Below are 22,425 nucleotides of genomic sequence, written 5' to 3'. Positions count from 1 at the left end.
TGTGCGTGGAGGACACCTTGGTCGAATCAATAACCCGGACGGTGTGCTCGCTTGCTTGGAACGGAACGGTAGCACCTGGCAGCACGCAAAAACGCTTCTTACGAATGTTTCGCCATTAGTAGGCCCCGGTTGACAGCGCCGGTGTCGGTGTGTGTGTGTGTGTGTGCGCTGATGCTAGCCGGCGGAGTCTCGCTCGGAAACGGAAGCGATTGAGGACTAGCGAACAACGGTTAGTACACACACCGGGACACGGGGCCATATTGGAGAGTGTCACGTCGGTCAACAGCGAACGCGGGGAACGCTTTGGTGGAAAGCGTTGCGGAAAAGCAACTAAGGGGGAGGAGGGATCCGTTTTCCTGCGCTTTCTCCAGCTAGAGAAGCGTTTGGTCACTGTCACTGTTCGCGCTCTAATCTCAAGGCATCTCGGTCGCGTCCCTCGTGCTCTGAATGGAATGTGGCAGCAGCAGCAGCAACAGCCGTCGATTGATGAGGAACGCAAACACAAATAATGAAGTGCAATTTTCAAACGCCGGCAACAACCGTGCAGTGGTGGTGGTGGTGGTTGGTGCTCGCGATATGCTTAGCGACCGGTGCGCATGGATACAGCAGTAGCAGTAGTAGCAGTAGCAGCAGTAGCAGCGATCCACATCTCTTCGAGAATCGAGGTAATTTTTTGTTTCTTCCGGCACTTGTCTCGGTTGCCAAGAGGGGTTCCCATTGCTTCGGAACGCGACGCCACGCGACACGACCCGTGGCCCTCCGTGACGGTGGTCGATCGCCGACGGAACGATGCAATTTTACGCTGCACTTCCTTTCGAGATGGTAATTTTACCGGGTGTTTTTGTGTCCTTTTCTTCCTTCGGCGAATGTCGTGCTGCTGCTACTGCTGCTGCTGATGCTGGTGGTCCTAGTTGAACAGCATCATCAATTGCAGAAGCAACAGCAGCAGCAGCAGCCGCAGCAGCCTCCCAGTATCATGGGTTGGCACCGACGAGTTCGATCACGGCTACCATTACATCCTGCTGGCCGAGGCCAGAAGAGTGGATGCTATTTGGATGCTTTTTTGCACTTTTGCCTTTTTCAGTCCCACCCACCGACCCCACAGGTCCGCTTCACTAACGGGACCTGATTGATTGACAAAAATAATTGAAATGCTTCAGCGAATCTAATCGTGCAAAGGAACGCTTCTGGCGTGCTCTGGCCCTTCTCGACGACAACGACGACGACCGACGAGGGGTCATCGTTGTCGGGCATTAGTCGGGTGTCGGTAGAGGGGGGGGAGGGGGCGGTCACCATGTCCTTACTGCTGGCAACTGCTGCTCGACGGAAGTGACTAACGACTTTTACTCTTTCTCTTCTTTTGCTCTCGGTGACCGTGGGCACCATCAAATGCAAGAGGAGGCAATACGAACAACAGGACAGATACACACACACATACACACACACACACAAAGGCACCCTATGGGGAGATACGACCGAAGCAAATGTCCCGCGAAGACACACACAAAAAAGTGCTGCATAAAAAGCGCGAAGGAAAGAAAGCAAAACAACTTAATTACGCTTGCAAAACAACAACTTAATTGAATTAAGCGTTGTCCAAGCGCTGCTGGCGGGCAACTGTCGCTGCTTACTGCTGCCGCCGTTTGACCAGCACCATCATGCATCGTCATCGGAATGGGTTGCCGCCGGTTGGGAGTAGGGACTGGATGCTGGTTTGCAGCAGTTGCAGCAGCAGCTGCTGCTGCTGCTGCATCGTTAGTGCAGCAGAAAGAGGCGATGGTGAAAAATGCCCGAGAGAGTTGAAAGTTAGCTTTCAGTTTTTGGCTTCAAGTTAGAAGAGTATTCTGTTGTTTTTTTTTGCCCCCCTCCCCTCCTTTTCACTCGCCCTAGCGAGTGTCGTGGCGATAGTGTCCACTAGGCGACAGTCTCTGGGACCGCTGGGATTTATAATGGGGCGGCTACTATAGTGAGCGAAGCAGCCGGAAAGGAATGTTTCAGTTTGTCCTGGAAAATGGACACACACAAAAAAACAAAAAAACAATCATTATTTTCCGCGGGAATTGTTTAGCTGGAATGTGGCGCGAGAGTCGGAATGAATGAGGCGAACGTAAGCCTCGGTTAATGTGGTACATAATGCGCATCGATCGGATATGATCGTGGTGCAATAGTTGCGCTAGCGTACTATTATTGCGCCCCACTAGCATATGATCTTTATTGTAGACAAATTAAGCTGTATTGGTTATGTCTTTGAACTATGCATATGAGGCGTTTTTGTTGAATGTTTTATCCCCCATTTGTGTAATGATGTTATGCATATTGATTGTAATGCGAAAAGAGCAGCATTGAGCATGCAATGCAAATAATTATTGTGATTAATCATGGAGCAAACAATAGTGCTTCGTGGCACTCCACAGGGCTTGATACAATAACTTTCTATTAAAAGGTACTATAACCACACGGGTACTGTTGAATTTTGCTTGAAACATAGTGTACAGTATAGCTTTCAGTGTAATTACATATAATTAATCGCGTTGCGTTGGTGTGGAAGAGACAGTAACACATTGTAACTGGATTGATAGCGGAGATATTACGTATTGATAAAATTATGATCCATTCGATGTTATCAATGTAACTAGAAGGCGATAATCAATCATTATTATGATGATCTTATTTTGGACATCACTCCTTGGAGGATGTATCGTAATACTACAATTTCGACCCACAACTGTACTATGAGTAAAGAGGTTGGGTGTTATGTAAAATGTAAGGAAAAGTACGAAAGAATTATGATGTAGGCACCAAATAATTAAATTAAATAATGTACACTAGTCGAGTTTCTATACTCATTTGAACGTTTGGAAAAGTCAATCAATACGTTCAACACATTGGAGATAAGATTTTATACCTTAAGAGGCCATCTTCAATTATGGTGTATCTGACAATCAAAAGGTATGTTGCTTTTATTGTAGCTATCCAGTTAACCATTTTTTAGGGTAGATGTAACTGTTAAAATAGTACTAAGTGAGGTTTTATGATACTAGAATCTATTTAAAACAATTTCTGGTAGGCGAGGTCTCATTTGAAGGGAAAAAATAGAATTCTTTAAATATTAAAAACATAAAACAAAAACCATGAAAAGGTAAATTTGTTACAATCAATGAGTTTTTACAAAAACCTATGTCATATAGCGTGTTTAATTCTTCTTTGGAGAAAACTGAAATAAGATGTGTTATCGCTCTCCATTCGTTGCTTATCTATACCACTTGCATTGCACTTACTATCAATTAGTTTTAAAACACAAGAATTACTGTCGAAACACCGTCCATTTGATCCAAAATTAAGCCCCTTACACCGATCATCTGCTTGGTGATGCAGGACATTTTCCTTTGTCTTTTTTTTTCATTTGAACCATAAACACCCCGACTTCGGCTTCGATGCGTTGCAAAAGCAATAACGTATTTCATCGCGTAATGTTCCGTAACGTTCCGTTCCACTTCCGCGCACCAAAAGGTGACAAACAGCATAATGCGCTGGCAACATTAGCTTAAGTGTGAAGACGACTTGGGAAATCCTTCTCCTTGGGAAACGCCCCCCGCCTGCGCCCTAATAGGTTTGACAAAACTTTCCACCGTAAATACTGGCGCCCGAAAACGGCTCAATCTCATAACTCATAGCTCCGGGAACTTTCGGCTACCCATCCTTCTTCCCAGTGCTCTCCTCCCCACCCTCCCCTGCACTGGTAATGACCGTTACCCATTTACTTGTTTTATTTCCCAAATGCCAGAGGAGGGGGAGACCGGGAATGATTCGATTCGGAAAAACCGGGGCACGGCAAACTGTCCAAAAATAACCAAATGGCCGGATTCGTTGATTCCGATGGGCCGGGGCGTCAGCATATCTTCGATCTTCGAATATCAAAGTAACGGAACCGCTCCCCCGGGAACCATTATCTGTTTTCTTTGGCGCATAAAAATGAGTTCGCTGTGACAATGCACCATAAATAAGGCGAACATAAATGCCGTATGCCACGGTGGGGTGGGGTTGGGTGGAAATAAAAAAAACAAAAACAAAAAACTCCCCGGGAATCCCGTAACCCGCCGGTTCCGGGGTTAGATCGATCGAAAGAAATATGTCCCGTCGGCAGGGGTTGTTCTATTTGGGTTCTATTGGGAAATGGTATCCCCTTCCTCTACCCGCAATCCTTCTTCTCCCCCTTTGGTCACGAGGTCTAATGGATTGGTGCGTGCTTCGTTGACACAATTCCGGCAACAGATACCGAGCGAGCGAGGACGAGAGCACGAGCATCGCTTCTACGTTCTTCCGCACCAAACGCAACGAATTGTTCCGGCATTGCCCGGCCTGGGCCTGTCCACAATGGGGACCTGTAGAGCCGCGGTATCATTCGGTGCCGTCTGTGTGTGTGTGTTTTGTGCTCGGCGTAAATCAAAAGTTTTCTCGCGAGAAAATTGCCAATTCGGTCCGTGAACGATGGTGCTACTGGTCGTGCTCCTCTGCTACGGCCTGCGTTCTGTGCTGGTGCTATGTGCCGATGGAAATAATACGCCGGCATTAATGATGACCAGAGGTTTGATCTCACAAATGGGACGTCGGCGAGGGCCGGCGGCCGTCGGTGCTGATGTATTGAATGTATGCAAATATGCTGAATGTACGATGAAGAAATCGCTCGTAGGCGAGAGGTAGAGAGAATCGGAGCGAGCGAGAACCGGGGAATGCGAACGCTCGTTGGCCACCAGCACTAATCCCACCTCGGACTGTGACCTCGGAATCCGATCTTCACGGGCCAAGCGGGCCGGAAATGCGCCGGCTTCCGCAGGGTCAGCCAACTGGAACGAAGTTTAGAGGAATTGTTTGCGAATAGCCCCCCCATTCCCGCATCAGACGCCCGCTCGTGGTGTGGCCCGATGGGGGCGCCACGGGAGACGGGGGCTGTGCGTCCGCGACGGATTGCGCTTTGCGACATTTGCGGTGATCTATCTTTGTGTGCCTTTGTGGACCGTAGGCAAGCCGTTATTCGGCGTTACGCTCGCTCCCTAGCCGGTTTACTATTACTGACGGTCGCGTTGGATGTTTTCGGGGCGCCTATGGTTACGGTTATCGCCATGCTTAATTGGCAATGATTGAAAATTAATCGGCTGCTCGTTGATGTAGCGGAACTATTGCGATGCTGGTCCGTTTTCGCCGTCGGTTCGCGCGAGGAGGGACGCGCCGCATTCTCTGACGCTGAGTTCGATATTAACGAGTAGCAGAACAACGCCGTACAACGCCCGGCGCTATGGATCTGAATTAGAAGTTTTGCCTTTTATGAGTGTAATGTTAATGCTTTGATTGTCATAATTCTTGCTCGTTACTGCGAGCCAGCAGCCTATTGCTTCTTTTTATGATCTTTGCGCTATTTTGCTAGGGATGAAAGCATGGAATTGGATCATCCTTTTTATAGATATTTATTATCATTCCTACACGATTTCCACTGTTTAACCAATATGTTTGGATGTATACTCTTCACTGGTTACGGTTCACAACATACGTATATTCAGAATTAAGCAAAATATTTTTAATTCTCCGGAAAGAACACAGTGTTCTGCAAATAAGATCCGTTGTTTTGTTCATTTGTTGTAGAAATGATGCTTTGTTGCGCTATGTAAAGGATTAAATAAGTAAACATAACATTGCTGCTTTTTGTTTCGCTAGTAAATGCTCTGTTGTATCATCATATTTATGGTGTATTCCCGTTCATAGTGAGAAACAAACAAGTCAGTTTTAGATAACTATTGCATTAGTAGCGTGATATTAATTTCTGTCAAATAGGCACATTGTTGCATTTTTTGTTAACGTATTTGAAAAAAAATATTGTTTTAATAACAAATACATAAGATTACATCAATGAGAGTTTTATAGGGAAGTGCTTTTGAAAGAACACGAATCGCTGTGGCAATGCGCTTGATCTTTTAACATAAATTAATTGCGATTCTTTCAGAACTGTTTAATTATTTTCCCTGATAACGCTTTGAGGGTCAATTAGAAGTGCGAAAAATGAGCGAAAAATGACCAATTAATAGTTTATTAATTATGTTTTAAGGTATCCCCTTGAAACTTATCAGAGCTGCCTTATTAATGTTGTGCAGATAATGCTTTCAAAATTACCCAGATCGTGAAAAAATCAGTCTAAAGTGCTTTGTTCTTAACAAGCTCAATGCTTGTTGGTTTCCCTGCGAATTGTTAGGAAATTAAGCAACACAAGCGACACATATTTACAAAGAAATTCCAACAACCATTGGCATTGTATTGAAAACTATGCCTAATATGTCTGCACAAAACGGTCACCACCGAATCACGGGCCCCGGAAAGCTTCGCGCGCAACAGTTGGCTCGAAACCTCATTAGAACGCTAATCATTGCTCTCGCCATCTCGTCATTGGGGACCCATTGTTTCCCTCGGCATACCGAGAGGCGGTTCGCTAATAATTCCACATGGAAAAAGGTGAATCGCCAAACGGTGGCCCCGGATGAACCCCGCGGACAATTGGCCCCCGGCCCAGCCCAGTCCGGCTCGGGGAAAAGCGATGGAAAACAAAATTAACAGTGAATCTATTTTCCACCGAAAAATGGTCCACAGCGGTAACGTGCCACCAGCAAGCGCCACCAGCAAGCGCGACAACCTTCACGCTCCGTTGACATTTGAGCGTGTTTGTGTGTGTTTTGTGTGGCTGTTAGCAGCTTATGGAACGGTCTCTGCAGCATTATGATACGTGAATTGAATTGTGGTATCAACGATGTGGGATGTTGGATGACATCGGATGGTTGGTGGCTGATGAGCGTATTCGTTCCCGGGAGGGTTGACTCACTCCACGCACTCTGAGCGGTGTCTCTGCGTGTTAGAAGGTGTAGGTGTGGTGTGGAACACCACCACCACCACCACCACCGTGGCGTGGAATGTAAATCATGTGGCCACCTCTTTTGCGACCACCAACGCTAACGAACGAGCGCATCGTTCGGTCTGGTGGATGGTTGTTGGACCTCTTTTTTCTTTTCAAAATCTCAGAAGCGGATGAATTCCGCTGGGTTTTTTTTATGGTTTCAGCCATTTATGGAGTCCCAATTGACAATGGGTTAAAATGAATTTGGCTTCGGATTCCCCTTAATTTATACCTCGCTGCGTTGTTGTCTCGCATTGCATCTGTTGCGTTGGTCGCAGATTTCGCAATAATCATGTTGCGATGACAAAACGATGCGAACATCGGAATTAGTATGGCATCGGTCGGCAGAAATGGGATGAAATGTCCCCAAAAGAAACATGTTACAGTTGATTCGCGAACGTGAATCCAACATGACAATTGCCACACGAAGCATTAAAATGGTGAATGCGAATGCGAAACCAAACCCGCGTTGACGATGACGCTGGGTATGATCTGTTTAAACAGAAGAGGGAATATGCTGCTGCGCTTTATCTATGATCCTTCGCTAAAACGTCATCTGGCTCGTGGTCGGTCGGTGTCGATCTTGACACCTCTGCGTGCCTTTTGCCACAGATGAAGTGAAGCATGTTGCCTTTGGCCATCAAATGGTTCGAACACAGCCTGACAGCCTGGCAGCATGGCAGCAGCTGCTCTACTGTCGCGCTGGACGAAAATCCTCGAAAAGTGAGTCCGTTTGGTCCACTCAGAGCCATCCATCTCCCGAGGGCAGTGCGCCGCCGAGGACAGAAGGGCGCACCAAATGCCTAAATGCCCTCCAGAGAAAGCCCTCCGGTTGCGCATCGTTTCTCCCGGTGCAAAATAGATGTCTGCCCGTGTTCCGTGATGGCCACAGCCTGTCACACATACACACACGCGGCCACACCCTGTCCGATTATTATAGGCCATTATAAAACGATCGAGATAAGTGGACAAAATGTGTCCGCATGCCACCGCCGAGCAAGCCAGCAGTTCGCTTACGGTCCGACAGTGATCTAGTAGGCTGCGTACGGTGGTCTTATTGACAAATACCGATTCAACGAGCGTTGATCTAATTTTGATACCCTGACAACGGATATTAATCCGTTCGCGCCACACGCGGCCGCCGTGTTTCCTGCTCGGTCTGTATGTAGGAGACGGTGGGTCAACCTGTCAACCGGTGTGCGAGCCGTGAGCCTGGCCGGTGGCCACACCAGCTCGTAAACCACGTCGTCGTCACACGCAGGTGATGAGTGATGACGATTTGATGCTGCGAGATAGCTCGCTCGAGGCTCGCATGTATGGGGACCTCATTGGGGGGTTTCTCTGGAGCATAGAGTACTGTCCTCGTTCGTCACTGGCGGGCGCCAGCGCCTCGAGTGATGGATTTTATTGGCCCACGTCCCTTAAATCACTCGGGCATTCGGTTCGCTTCAAAGGTCGCTCAGGTGGACCGAACACCAGAATAGGTTTCGGCGAGAGTGAAAATGAAGAAAAATGGCGACAACTACAGCGAGGCTGTCGTTGGGATGTTTTTCGCTGATGCACTGATGCTGATTGTTTTCACTGGTGCGCTGATGCTGGAATGGGAGCAGAAGGGCACGCGTTTACCGGCGGAAAGGGGTGTTTGATTCAATTCTCAATCAGCTTCCATTACGAAAAACGCTCCGAAAATGGTAAAATGGCCGCAAGGCTTAGGGCAGTGAAGCGCTTAAAAGCTGCCACTTCCGGGACATTCCGGCACACGCCTCCCATCCGCTAGCTAGAACGAGCGATCGATCGATCGATCGATACCGGGGACTGGCTGGCCAGCCTGCATCCCGTGACCTCATCATCTCCTTACTGCCGCGCCGATGTGTGTTTTATTGCTACCCCAACGCGTTGGGGCTCATGAGATGACTGACTGACGGACGGACGGACGGACAGCAACGATGGGATGGGCCCGGACGATGGGTCTGTCCATCGACATTCGTTACGAGGTACGGGGTTCGGTATTGTCGAATTTTCCCGATTTTTCCTGGGACCTCGTGCGAAGTCCATCATCATCATCATCATCGACATCATCATCATTGATGCAGACGCGGGAACTGGGCAGAAGTATTGGAGTAAAATCCATCAGCCCCGTCATGTGATGCGTGTGTGTTTGGGATGATAAATTTTAAGTGTAGCAGCGCATCGGAGCATCCGTATCTCCGATGGCCGTGAGTTGAGAGAAGGAAGATTGATTTCTGAAGGGAATTATTAATTTAGCGGAAATAAACTGTTGGAGCGCTAGAGGGGTTCGTAGCTTTTTGCCCCGCCTTGCCGCGGCCTGTCTTTATAGGCCTGTCCTCTCCGTGTTGGCTGTTAAGCTGTGTGTGTGTCTGTGTTTTGGGGCCATTTGGACTGTGGATGTGGATCCCCTAAAATTGTTTTTCGCTTCTACCGTCTCCTGTCCTCTTGTCTCGCTTGCTGGTTGATGGTCATGCCGTGGCCTTGCTTCCTGTGCAGACCAACATAAATATATAGAGACACATTTACGCGTCTGTAGATTGTGGGAGACGAGTAGCATCAGGGAGAAGCGTATTTTCCACGCTCGATTGCACGGAAGACCGGAACCAGAGGCCGAGCAGCAGAGCTGCTAATCGGATATTGAATGTGGTGAGACCGTTCCAAGGCGTTGGTGAGACAGAGACACGATCGGGCATCGTTTGATGGGATGGCTGATGCCCATTTGCGGAGTTAAAGTTTCCGGATATTCGTGGTCCCGTGGTGATTGATGTGCGCCTACCGGAAGGGATGCTCGCATTTACACTGAGTGATTCGATTTGTTTCGATTGGCACGCTCGATAAGTCCCGGTAGTAGTCGGGTATCCCGAATCGGTCAGACCGAGTAGCGCGATTAGGCTTGTCCTTTTGCGTCCGATGCGTTGCAGGAGGTGCTCTACAGGAATGATTTTACGAGCAGCTATTGGAATCCGGGTCCCATGAGGAGTACTACCAGTGCTGATGCTCCGGTTAGCAGTTTATCCGGTATAGAGAGTTAGCTTGCAATCGGAACTCGGTCTTTAGTCATATCTTCCCCTCTCTATCTGTGTAGAGGATCCATCAATCTACCTGGAAGATAGAACATCATAATAAATGACAGCTTCGTAGGGTTTTTGGAAAAGCATCCGGTTGGCCAATCGACATAAATCGATATTGATTGTTTGCACTCTTTTGTAATACAGCCCATTCCAGGTACTATTACTCAATCGAAGGTCACTAACATCCATCAGCTTTCGAACTTCTGATTTCTACCCAGGTACCTTAGGAGGAACTGGGATATCTATTGAGACATATCTTTTTGCATGGGCAAATCATGGGTATCTCAGTCGTACGTTTAGCAATTTATTACAGAATTTATTATCTCGCCTCTTTTAGTTTTACTGAAGAATTTTTCAATGAAATGAATGGATCATTTACAGTCGATAGTGATCGCTAGTAATACTTAGATATCAGGTTAAGTGATATCTAGTGATCGTTATCAAGGGCGATAGAAGATTGATCGGGTTTAATATGCATGATGCATTTCGGTTGATGTAGTCTAGTGAGGTATAGTCTATGAACAGGTAGAAACAAGTACATTGGGCAATGCAGCGTGTAACAGTAGCCCATACAACAGTAACATATTCGTTACTGGTGCTGCTTTCGCTCATGTGGTATCGATAAGGTTTTTCATGTAATGGAACGTGGAACTGCTGAATACTGTTCATGGGTTCGTCATTGCTGATTCAGGCATCATCCATGAAAGAATGTTTATCGTTAATGTTGAAGGAACGTAAACTTTTTAACTTATTTTCCAAGCTGAAGCCTCATCACTAACAGACGCACATGTTCAGCCCAAACCTACTTTTACTTATGCTTGCGATCAATCAATAGTGGTGTAAACCTGGTGCCCATATATCCCCAGATTTCTGACCTATGCAGTAAGCATAGGAACTGAGAGCTGAGACTTCATTTCGTTTGTATATGCACCATCATAATCACCATTATTTAAAGTCCTATCTCATAACAACACCCTAAACAGTATTATAACTTAAACCAAAGGCACCAGAATATAAAATGTCCTGCATTGCAAATTGAATCTACGGATATAAAAAGATTGACTGAAGAACATTTCAACGAATGTAACGAATACATCGAGTGTTTTAAAACAACTTTGCTGGTTTGAAATTGATCTAGTGCTCACCTCCTGGTAATGAGGTTCGCTCAAATAGTGCTGTTTGTGCGATAATAAAAGATGGTTGATGCCAATTAAGATTAACTGTCTCTCAAACACACGAGAGACGATTAGACGACGACCAGAGCACGGGCGTGCTGGTAAAGCAGCGTTTGATGAATGGTGCCAACGGATAGTGAACAGCAGGAAGTTGTCAAACAACCTACCACGTCGCCATGTACGTCGAGTACGCACAACGATGGTGATGGTGTACGATGGAAGGCAGTAGCAGCAACAAACCCATGCCGGTTACCGAGCCTGTCTGTTGACGGCGGTTTCCGCAGTAACGGGTGCGGGTCGTCGATTTTCGTCGTCCCAGGCATGAAAACTATCCCAGGCCAGCCCGCCGGCATCCGTTCCAGCGGGCTTTAATGGGCCCCTACTCGATTGTGTTGTTCCCATTTTCGTCGGATTTCAGCCGAGCCGCCATGGCCGTTCGCCATGTTGTTTGTTGAATCGATAACCGTGTAAATGCGGAAGTAAATTGATACTAACTCCACCGGTGGTTCGTGTTGCTGCTGCTGCTGCTGCTGCTGTCGAAGGATATAGAAGGAGTTCTGCTTCTTCGTTTTCCTCGTCCACCATTCCGTCTGCCATTCCGGTGTTGTGGTCGTGGTGCAAAAGCGAGAACGCCTTTCTCCCCCCGGCTTTCTGCTTGCCAAAAACAACAAGCATGATGCTGATGGGCACTGGGCGAAACCCATTCAAGCAATCTGTCTACCGGTTACCGGAACCACCGACGGAGGATGAGATAATTTCTCATAACTCTACTGCTGCGTTTGCGTTCGATTTCGAGCGCGCGAAAGGCGAACTTTTAGTTTTTGCCCGTTTATGCTCTAACTCGGGACCATCCCGGGGCGGACTTTGGGGGTCCGCGGTGTTCGGAGGGGGCGGCGAAAGTTCGGTTGAGCAGCTGGCGCGTACGCGTTCACGGCGTCCGTTTCGACGCGTCAGCGATATGGCGGCCAACGCGACGCGTGCCGATGCCGCGCACGGGTAAACGGGATGGGGGAAAAGTTTATCAAAAGAGCTACCCACGCGACGCAGGACCCACGCAGGAACACACCGTTTGTTGTCCGGGGGGGGTTGCCGGTTGTTTTGGATTACGGAGCCAGCCAGGGTTTTGTAAGAAATATGTTTGCTCAGCAAAGCCGATTCCATCGTCTATAGTATGGTTGGTATCCGGTTGGGTATGGGTACACACCAGCCAGAGGAGGAGGAGGGAACCGTGAAGCGAAGGTGGCTGCGGGGGGCTGGGCACCAAGACGGCGTCACTTCGCGTTTCGCGAGCGATGGATCGCGGAGTGCCGCCGCTACCATCGGCACTGAGGCTGAGGTTGGTTAATACGTGCTTACCAAGCGCGAGTGGCCACGGGAAAACGCTGTTGGGGAAAAGTTTCCCCGTTTTCCTGTTGGGCTCCTGGGGGCTCTTCACTGTTGCACACTGTTGTTGCTGTTCTCGCACTCGCACACATAAATCATTTCGCTCTATTCATCCCCGTGCATTAATATTATTTTGATTCCCGGGAATCCCCTTCCGTGGCTTCCGAGCCGCGATGGTTCAAGCCGCGCACCGCGTGCTGGACGATAAATCATGCGGCCAATCGAAGGAGGCGATTGGAGCCGAAACCGAAACCGTGATGCGTGGTTTCTGCTCGCTTTGGGTGTGCTTGTGTGTGTGTGTGTGCTACGGATTGTTAGGATTCGCGTGACAATGTGCACTCTCACCGTCAAGTACGGATGGTAAATGGCACTTTTATTAGTTTGTTTACGGCCGATTTGGTGCTGGAGTCCAGATTCCACGCCAGGAGTGGCGTTTTGGGATTGCACTGATTTGGATGGGATTGGCATCGGGGGATAGGAGATCAATCATAGTGTAATCGGGGTAAGCAGATATTCGTATACGGCGGGAGGGGACCGGCCGTGTACATCAGCCCCTAATCTTTCACTTTCTCCGTCTTTACTAGCTGGTTTGCACTTGGCAGATCTTGAATATACCTGAAGTTGTTTAAAAACTAACGAAATTTCTTCATTACTATGCCAGATGCACTGCTGTTTGTCGCAAAATAAAAGCTTACCATTGTTCTAGCTTGTATATCGAACACCAAAACATCTTTTGTGAGTAGGTTTGTATTCGTTATAAACCTTCGTTAAAAAAAGGAGTTAGGAATCGTAAGCATCCAAGTCGGAAATATAGGTTTATAACTTTGAAAACGTGAATAACGATGCTAAATAGACGAAAAGCATTTCAGAACTGCGGTCTGCAGCAAGAAGAAAATGGTGATTAACAAACAAACGTGCAGGCATTTAACTTGATATGTGAATGTGTTTCTAGAGGTTTACAATCCGAACTAAAACAGAAGAGACATTTGCTAAGCGGAAAATGAATGTCGCGTCAGATTCATTTCTGGGAAAACTAAAAGAGTTTTCTGCATCGAATTATTTGCATTCTGCATTATTTCGAACGAAGGGCATTTGCTATGCTCGGTATTTGTTGGCCTCAGAATGCATAGTTGAAGAACATCTTATCATTTTGGATTAAGATTAACTCGAAGTACGTCAAGCGCCAATGTAGTTCACTATTTCTTTTGCCGATAACGCACATTATGACCGAACTTCACTTGCTAGTTCTCAAAGGAGCGTCAAGTTGGGTGTCTGGATGGTTTTTTGTTTCGTCGCATTACCTTCGAGATATACGTGAGGCTAGTGGCTTCCTTTTTTCTTTAATATAAGCTGCTTTAACATAAGCATAAGTTTATCCTCGGGCAGATAAAGCATTCTAGTTCTTCAAGCCTGCTTAGCCATCTTGATCAAGGGTATCCTGATCATCGTTTTATTTAAGTTACTTTACCATACCCCAAGGCATGCTACAATCATTCCATTCTAATAGTTTCAGTAGATCTCTTAGCTAGCTCATCCTAAAGTGCATTACAGTTCCCGGATTCGAGTTCGCTTTAATGCAGTCAAATTGCACGAAAATTGCAATTTACCAATGGTGGTGGCCCCTCGCCGTGTGTATGCATACTATTGTCTAATGAAGATTACTGAGCGGAATAGGCACCCGGTATCGACGTTGCCGCTTCCTATGCCTATGCCGATGATGAGAGATGGTTTCCACAGTTCATTAATCCCTTGCGCTAACGATGCGCCACACATTAACTAATGGTGTAATTGATTTTGGACTCTCTTACCAACACACCTTCCGCTCGCCCTCCCTCCCCAGATGGCTACATCATTGGCAACTATCTGCAGGCAACGGACCAAGACATCCGGGACTTCTTCTGGACGGGATCGGGCGATGGGCCCGGTTCGGTGCTTAACCCGTTCGAGCGCTTTCCAATCAGTGAAGATGCCATCATCAAGACGGCCACGGTCGTCGCTACCGTCTACATCGACCGCAACGGTGGCCGGGATGGGTACGATGATCTGTGCATCTTCGACTGTCCACCGTCGACCGGGCACCGGGATCCCGACCGGAGCGATGATGGCGACGATACATTCGAGACCGATCCGGCCCACGGTATCGACAACGTGACGCCCACGGATCGCCGCTTCTGGCTGATGACCGTCATCGGAGGGCTGCACGGACGCCACGATTATCCGATGCTCGAGACCAAGCTGGCCAAGCTGTATCGTGTTGCATTTGCCAGGTAACCCGCCTCCTTCTTCTCCTCTTCCCGCGTCCAGAAGATGCCCTGGACATTCCGTGACGCTAATGGTTTCGTTTTCCAATCCGCAGACAACAGGCATTACATCTCGGCATCAACAGCAGCACCAGCAACGGTCGTCAGCAGCAGCAGCAGCATCAGCAGCTGGAGGAGGAGAATGGTATCGAGCGGCAACCGGTGGATGAGAGCAACTCATCCGTCGATTCGGAGCCGAGACACCGCCTCCGACGTCAAGCAGCTCCGCCGGATCCGGAGCGCCGGCCAAACAAAGCTGGCACGAGCGCGAGACACAGTAAGGCGATGAAGCGAGGAAAAAGTGCCACGACCACAACGGTCAAGAAACTTGAGAGTAGCATCCGACCACCGTCAGCATCGTCATCCTTTGGTCACAGCGTGCTGACGAACGGGCACGTCGTTGCGTACGAGCAGCGGTTGAAGCACCGGAATAGGAACCATCGAGGCCCATCGTCGTCGTCGTCGTCGTTGTTGTCGTCGTTGTCGTCGTCGGTACGCCACAAAAGAGATTTCAGCGAAACGGACCGGACCGGAAGTCAGGTGCTGCCCGTACCACCGATAGTGGAAGTCATTGGTGCTGACGGGCCCGAAGGGGGTCTGGCCAGTGGTGACGGTTCCGATGAGCAGTTGCGGTAGGTATTGTCTTCTGACTCACCTCCGGCAACTGAGGTGCACAACGCAGTTCCGTGTTGCGTTGAGTTTGCAAAATCTGACTTGCTGCCACGAACACCACAACAGACGAAAGTCAGCTAGCAGAAGTACCCTCCACGTCCCGTTTGTACCTCCTGTTTTGTGCACTCGAAAGGGATTTCTTCTTGAAGAGAAAGGGAAAGAGTAATGGAGCATCTCGCATGCACTGTCGTTTCAGATCGCAACGGAGTGACAACGGTCGACATGAGGCACCCGATAAGGACGCATACTCGACGACGGGAGGCCGGCGAAAGGTGCGAATCCTGATACACAACACGACCCATCTCCGCGAAGAGGATCGATTGTCGATGGAGAGCAGCGGCGGTCGCGATACTTCCAATCGCGCCGGTAGCCATGCCAACGATGGAGGTGTTGGTGGTACATCGAAGTAAGTACTCTCTCTCTCTCTCTCTCTCTCTCTCTCCCTCTCTGTTTCTATCGCTCCATCTCTCTACTATCGCGAGTGCATACCATCCCCTCTGCGTGAAGTAGTCTTGTCGGGCGGAAGTGGCCGAAAAATATGCTTTGATCTGGGTTTATGCTGGGGTTTTATGGAGTGGCTTGTTTGTGGCCACCACCTCGTCCACAACCGGAGGGCTGAAGTGCAAACGGGAGGGTTGGAGCGGTGGCCACATCAGGTTCAGGTTCGATGACGTGTTGTTGTTGTCGTTGTCGTCGTACCGGAGGGATTAGCGAGGTGAAGAGTGTTTTGCATGCGATGCGATGCGATGCGATGGATGCCCGGGACTCCGGTGCCGCTCCAGTGCCACTTTCGAAGGTGGCATGAGTCAATGAGGAATTCGGTTCGCAAAGTTTCTGATGAGCCGCATAGCTTTACTCTTGAAGGGATTTACAACTTGCGGGCCGCCTTAGCAGTGCATGAAGGCATTTTAAAGCGGAACGGAGTGACAAAGCTGCTGCTTTGGTGGTGGTGGTGGTTGCAGAACTTTCCGTTGCAGTTGCAGTAGTTGGGTTGTTTTAAGTGGAGTAGAGATGCAGGAAGATAAGTGTCTGTGCATGGTGGAAATGTTGAAATGGTTTTATTGAAAAGAACTGTGATCGAATCGATATACTTTTTTTTGTAAGCATTATTTAAGAATAATTTAAAACCATTGCATAACTTAAATTCTTTTATGTTTTGAATTGTATTCTCTTAAGCATACGCAAACCATTTTGATTGAATTTCTTGCAACAAGCAACAGCAAATGATTGAGTACAATAAATGTCGGGAATTTATGTTGATACTCTTTAACAAACGTGGCCATTTTCATGCCCCTTAACCTAATCTTACCCAACCTCGGAAGCCATCTCTGATCAGTACAATTGATTCGCTTTGCTTGGTGGAATACGGTTAGTAATCGAAACCATCAAAATGGTTTGAACGTTCAACCTGTCCGATGATAATTAAAAAAACGGTGTTTGCTTCGATATGATTTTCCTGCAAATGCATTTAAACAACGGCCTACTGATGCTCACCTTGATTTTGAGAAATATAATAGGCGCGTCGTATCATATGCATAGAATGCGACATCGACACAGGATGAGAAAAAATTTAAATAACAAGGCATGGAGGCGCATGGTTGTTGGTTATTTTAGTGTTTTATTCTGGCCACAAATCCTGGTGTTAAGCTCGAAATAAACTTCGAAAAAGCTGATCTAACCCTTATTAAATATCCTAATAAGTTACTTTATCCATTGATGAAACCAAACAAACGGTGCCGATTAGCACCGATAGCACCACGACCATGCACCTCCATGCACCGCGATGTTTTCATAAAACATTCACTTTTGCTTTTTGCTTAGTTTCATCAATTATTTATAAGCCCTTATGTCCATCGCGTTAGAGATTTTTGATATGTTGTTGGGCTTTTTAGAAATGATCGAAACATTCGCAATGTGTTCATGGTGCATTCCAACATAAACTGGGGGCATGCTGCAATGGTATGTGCATAATTTTGGAATTCGAAAATTCGGAATTACCGAAACCGACGAAGACTCTCATTACACAGTAAACATAATGTATTTACCTGCACACTGAGCTCATTCTGAACCGGCAATAGTTCCAAGTCCAAAAACCTATATTTAGTTGGTGTTTTTAGCATGAAAAATATTATGTTGCTGGATGCGTTGTGGTCCAGCCGCTGCAATGCTTTTTAAGTTTAACTATAGGTCCATCGAAATCGCGACAAATTAATACAACGTGAAAGCTTTATTTGTTCTGCGATTTTCTGTGAATTTAATTGTTTGTTCAAACGAATCATTTGTATGCATTCTGTACCATTTCCAGTCAGCTGCTGAATCAAACGGAAATCATATACTCGGTGTTCGTTGGTGGATTGCCGGTGCTGGCGACGACGGCCGCCGAAGACATGAAGCTGATGTCCCAGGAAGAGATGGAGCACGTGCTGGAATCGATGGTCTACCTCAAAGCCGATCGTGCGTAGTTTCCTTCACACAACATTTCTATAATGCCGTAATGCGATGCTCATCCTGCTTTGGTCCTTTGTTTCTTGTGTCTGCATTCACCTGCATTAGCCTACCTGAAAGAACCGCAGGCGACACCGTTGATACCGTCGACTCAGAATGGTAGCGGTAATGTGATAGCGCTGATCGGCCAAAACCCTAGCCTGTTCATCGTATCCTGCGTGGCGGCCGTGCTCCTGTTGATCCTGTGCATCGGCATGTTCCTGTTGGCCCGTGGCAAACGGAAGCATATCGTAGCGCTGAAGAAGTGAGTAACGAGTGGCCCGCTAGCCATAAGATCATGTGATCCTTGATGTGTTTTTGTGTGTGTGTTTGCGCCACTTTCAGGCTGGAATCCACGCAAGCCCTTGTGATGCCGGGCACGATAGCGGAGGAACTGAATGCCCTGAAAACCGGTGACAGTGGGAGCAGCCGGCAACCATCGCCTTCGTATCCGCGGGACCCATCCTCGGCCACGGTGAGTCTGATGGCACAGAAACCCTCACCGACCATCCACTTTCCATTGCCGCCGATGACACGGCCGACCTCGTCATCGTCGAGCTACTCATCCGACTGCTCGGTATACTATCCGAAGCGGAAGCAGAAACATCAGCAACAGCAGCAACAGCAGCAGCAGCACCATCATCACCATCATCATCATCATCATCAGCAACAGCAGCAACAGTTGCAGCAGTATCACCATCATGAGCTGCTCGACGAAAAGTCGGTCAATTTAACGAACAAACTGCAGAAACAGTTCCACCTACAGTCACTGCTACCACCGGGCCAGGAGAACGTGTACGCCTCGGTACAGAAGCCGCTAGGGAAGAAGGATCACAAGCGGCGCCGAAAGTATCTCGGCGAGAACCGGGTAGGATCGATCGAAGGTGGTGGAGTTGGTGGAATGGCACTGCAGCCGCCGCTACCACCACCGAGAAGCCCACTGACAACGACCACTGCCAGCAGTGCCAGTCCGAGTGATCATTCGGCGACGTTTGCTGACGATCGGCAACCGAAGCTTGTCCCGGGTGCTTACGAACCGAGCGAAACCTACAACACCGACGTGATCATGAAGCACTATCTGAAGCGCAAACCACTGACCGGTGTCGGTGGGTTGCCGGTTGAAGCACTTAATCGGGACAGGATTCGTGTGCTGGCGGAACAGTACAATGGCATTGACTCCGGGAGTATCGGATCGTACCTGAGCATGGCCTCGGTCAAGAGTTTCCCCAGGTGAGTCAATCGATTGAGGAGTGTTTCTGGAAGTCACGCTAATGCGTTCGGCTTTGTTGTTGATCGGTAGATGCTTCGTACCGGAACCACTGAGCCGCGTCCTGGAACCGGTCACAATGACGCATCTCGATCAATCGGATGTGTACGCGGATGGGGTGAAATCGTCCGGACCGGATACGGCCGCCACCAGTCAGTACAACACGGATACGGAGGTGCATCTGGCGCGGTCGCAGAGCGATGGGGCCGATCCCGGTGTCGTGGGCCCCATCGTGTGGCAGATGCACAAGAAGGAGATGGAAGGTAAAGTGAGCATTAGGTTTTTATCGAAAATAAATCTGTACCTAGCAAGAGATTTAATAAGAGAAACACTCATTCTGGAAGTCAAACGGATTAATTGGTAATGTGGATTTGTTTTTTCAAAAATGCTTTCATTGTTAGAGTAAAAGTATTTGAAAATGGGTGGATGTGTGCTCTTGGAACTCTCTCTCTCTCTTTCTCGCTATTAAAAAGGTAGTATCTGTGCTGTATGGCATACTTTGACGTTTTCTTTGTACCTTTGTCAAAAGATATTTACAAAAATCCAAACTTATCCACAACTACAAGTTCAATCATTCGAGTTGAATCATTGATTTTTAACAATTAGATAGGTCAATAATCGTGACTTTTGAAAAAGGTTTTTTTTTCAAATTGAGATTCAAATGTAGATTCAAATGTAGGAAATTTAGAAATTACTCATACTTTTATACCATACAGAAGAAACTAGAAAATTTATAGTTAAAGAAGAAGCATAACCACACTCGTGAAAGGTTAATGCTAGTAGGTTAGTTAAAGCTGCAGTTTCAGCATCTGTCATTTACTATGAAATTATAAAACTGTGAATTTTAAATGAAAATTAACGACCAAATCACTCGAATGTTCATGAACATTACTAATATCTTTTGTTCAATATTATCAAGCTAAGGATTTATATCTAAATGTGGTTAAACAACCTGGACGAATACATTTTCTTTGCCCACATTGGAGCAATATAACGATTTGAAAATGCAGTACGTACTGTTGCGGAACTTGACACGACCATTGTTTCCACCACCATTGTTTTGCAGAGATAACCAGCCCCCTGCGGGATCCGGTGGTCACGAGGAATCGCTTCGAAGGGCTACTCGAGGGTGCCATCCAGCTGTACGAGGAAGAGGAGGGTCCAGAGCGCGAAGAGGAACAGAAGAACTCGATTCCATTGCCCGGTGTCATACGCCCATGCGAGACACGTGGCAAATCGGCACTCGTCGTCAGGTAAATCGACATCTTTCACGGTGTTTGTCTCTCGTGTTGACCACAATCTCGTTCTGTCCTCCACAGAGAAACATCCCGTGCTTCATCGGCCACGATACGACCGGTAACGGCGGCACCGGGCCGTAAGGTAGACCACAGCCACGATCACCACCTCGCACCGGGTTCTCCGATCCCACACGGTGGCCGTGGTGGTCCTGGTGGTGGTCCTGGTGGTGGTGCCGGCGCTGGTGCTGCATGGAGCAGCGGAACTCACTCGCCAATGGTACGCCCAATGAGTGCCGGACCCTTCCATTCACCACAGAGTGGGCCTACGGTCGGTATCGAGATTGCTCAGGTGACCGCACCTCACAGTGTACTCCAGTCCACGGAACTATCGACCGCACCGCTACTCCAGAACATTATGCAAGAGCTGCAGCGATTCCGGAACGAACAGTAAAGCGCCACAATATGCAAGCAAGATTGCTGCGGCATCCCGGAAACTTTTTATAAAATCATATTTTCTGTATACACATACACGTACACACACACACACACACACACACACACACTCGTACACTCTCGTACACACATATCTAGCGCGATAAGCAGTTGTGGCCAGTCAAAGTGTTCAATCTATTGTTTATATCAAAGTCCGGTCGGTCGGTCGGTCGGTTGGGGGCCTCTTATCGATGTGCTGCAGTGCAGTCGCTTCAGGTGCCTGCATGTGTGTGTGTGTGTACATCATCGGTGAGAATGGCGTCCATTTCGATAAGCGCAACGTGCAATTCATTCGGATTAGTCGACGAGTGCATAGAATTCTAAGTAAATATACCAAAACCGTACACCTCTCGTATCGATCGTAAAAAAGAGCTGCCATGTCCCAGGCCCAGGCCAGGATTTTGTTGTTGGTACTGTATGTGTGAGAATGAGTTTAGCAGATTCGGTGCCACGAAATAGTTGTTGACCAATTTTTGTTTTGCTCCTGCCCGGATTGGAAAATCAAATTGCGAAACCATGGAAAGCATCGAACGATGGGAAAAAGTGCCCAGCTGCTGGATACATCGTCCCGAGCATACGCAACAGTGAAATGGAATTATTGTCTGCCCCGCTTTCCCCAAGTACTACCCCAGTACTCTTGGCCGTAACAGTAGCGGCATCCATTTTTCATCAGCATCATAAAATCCCATTTTTTGGGCGTTAAATTCGAATGCGTTTTTCACACGGGGAACATAATATAATATTTCCCAATCTTCTGCTTCGGTTCGGCGCGCTGGGTGGTTGGTTGGTTGACTGGCTGGCTGGCTGGCTGGTTGGCTGGCATTGCATCGATTTGTTCCATTGTGTTCCCGGGGCTGCGCTGGCTCTCGAGGTGTCTCTACTAATCCCTAGGATTCCATTTTTTTTGTTTCGCTCGCATCATGGGCCCTGGTTACCCGGGCGTGTATGCGGTTTTATGCTGCAACAATAGGAACGTTAGGGGCGGAGATGCAGGCACCCCATCGAGACAAATGAACACATACATACACACATATGGGTTTCCGCATGTGGCGTTAGTACACTTGTTGCTTGGATTGTAAAACACGATCACACTGTAGCGAGTGGTAAGTAGAGACAGACGTCCTCGTCCTGGTTGGAGAGTGGTGGAGGCTCAGCAAAACGCGTAAATCATCTAAGCCCCGTGGCCCCGATGATGATGGTGTCGATTGGCAAACCATTTTACAGCAAAGTGTTTCCAGAGTATCCTCTCAAGATGAAGAAAGGACTCCCGATCGCAGTAGTCCGTGGGTGCACGCTTCTCGCCGGTCGTGGTTACTTCTGCTGCCACTACAACGCTAACCACTGTATGTGTGTGTGTGTGTGTGTGTGTGTGTGAATCATCGAGATAAAATGAAGCGGTC

General features: G+C 47.9%; 1 protein-coding gene across 1 annotated transcript; it reads left to right on the top strand.

Annotated features, from left to right (window-relative positions):
• Positions 1–508: 508 nt before the first annotated feature.
• Positions 509–20,984, top strand: LOC125955565 (uncharacterized). The gene is made up of 13 exons (XM_049686701.1): positions 509–665; positions 14,413–14,839; positions 14,929–14,966; positions 15,096–15,276; positions 15,741–15,906; positions 17,854–17,998; positions 18,098–18,293; positions 18,374–18,633; positions 18,721–19,258; positions 19,329–19,558; positions 20,362–20,548; positions 20,615–20,727; positions 20,773–20,984. The coding sequence occupies exons 1-13, from the start codon at positions 509–511 to the stop codon at positions 20,982–20,984; spliced, it is 2,850 nt and encodes a 949-aa protein (XP_049542658.1).
• The last annotated feature ends 1,441 nt before the right edge of the window (positions 20,985–22,425 follow it).

The sequence above is a fragment of the Anopheles darlingi genome, chromosome 3, assembly GCF_943734745.1.
Source record: "Anopheles darlingi chromosome 3, idAnoDarlMG_H_01, whole genome shotgun sequence".
Taxonomy (NCBI): domain Eukaryota; kingdom Metazoa; phylum Arthropoda; class Insecta; order Diptera; family Culicidae; genus Anopheles; species Anopheles darlingi.
The sequence above is the reverse complement of the archived record's forward strand: the minus strand, read 5'-3'. Positions and strand labels throughout refer to the sequence as shown.

Bases quoted from the DNA above. Each gene is read 5' to 3' on its own strand.
- LOC125955565 (XM_049686701.1), top strand. From the start codon at position 509: ATGAAGTGCAATTTTCAAACGCCGGCAACAACCGTGCAGTGGTGGTGG. The intron at 19,259-19,328 runs GTGAGTCAATCG...GTTGATCGGTAG, and splicing joins TCGGTCAAGAGTTTCCCCAG to ATGCTTCGTACCGGAACCAC. The intron at 20,549-20,614 runs GTAAATCGACAT...TGTCCTCCACAG, and splicing joins AAATCGGCACTCGTCGTCAG to AGAAACATCCCGTGCTTCAT.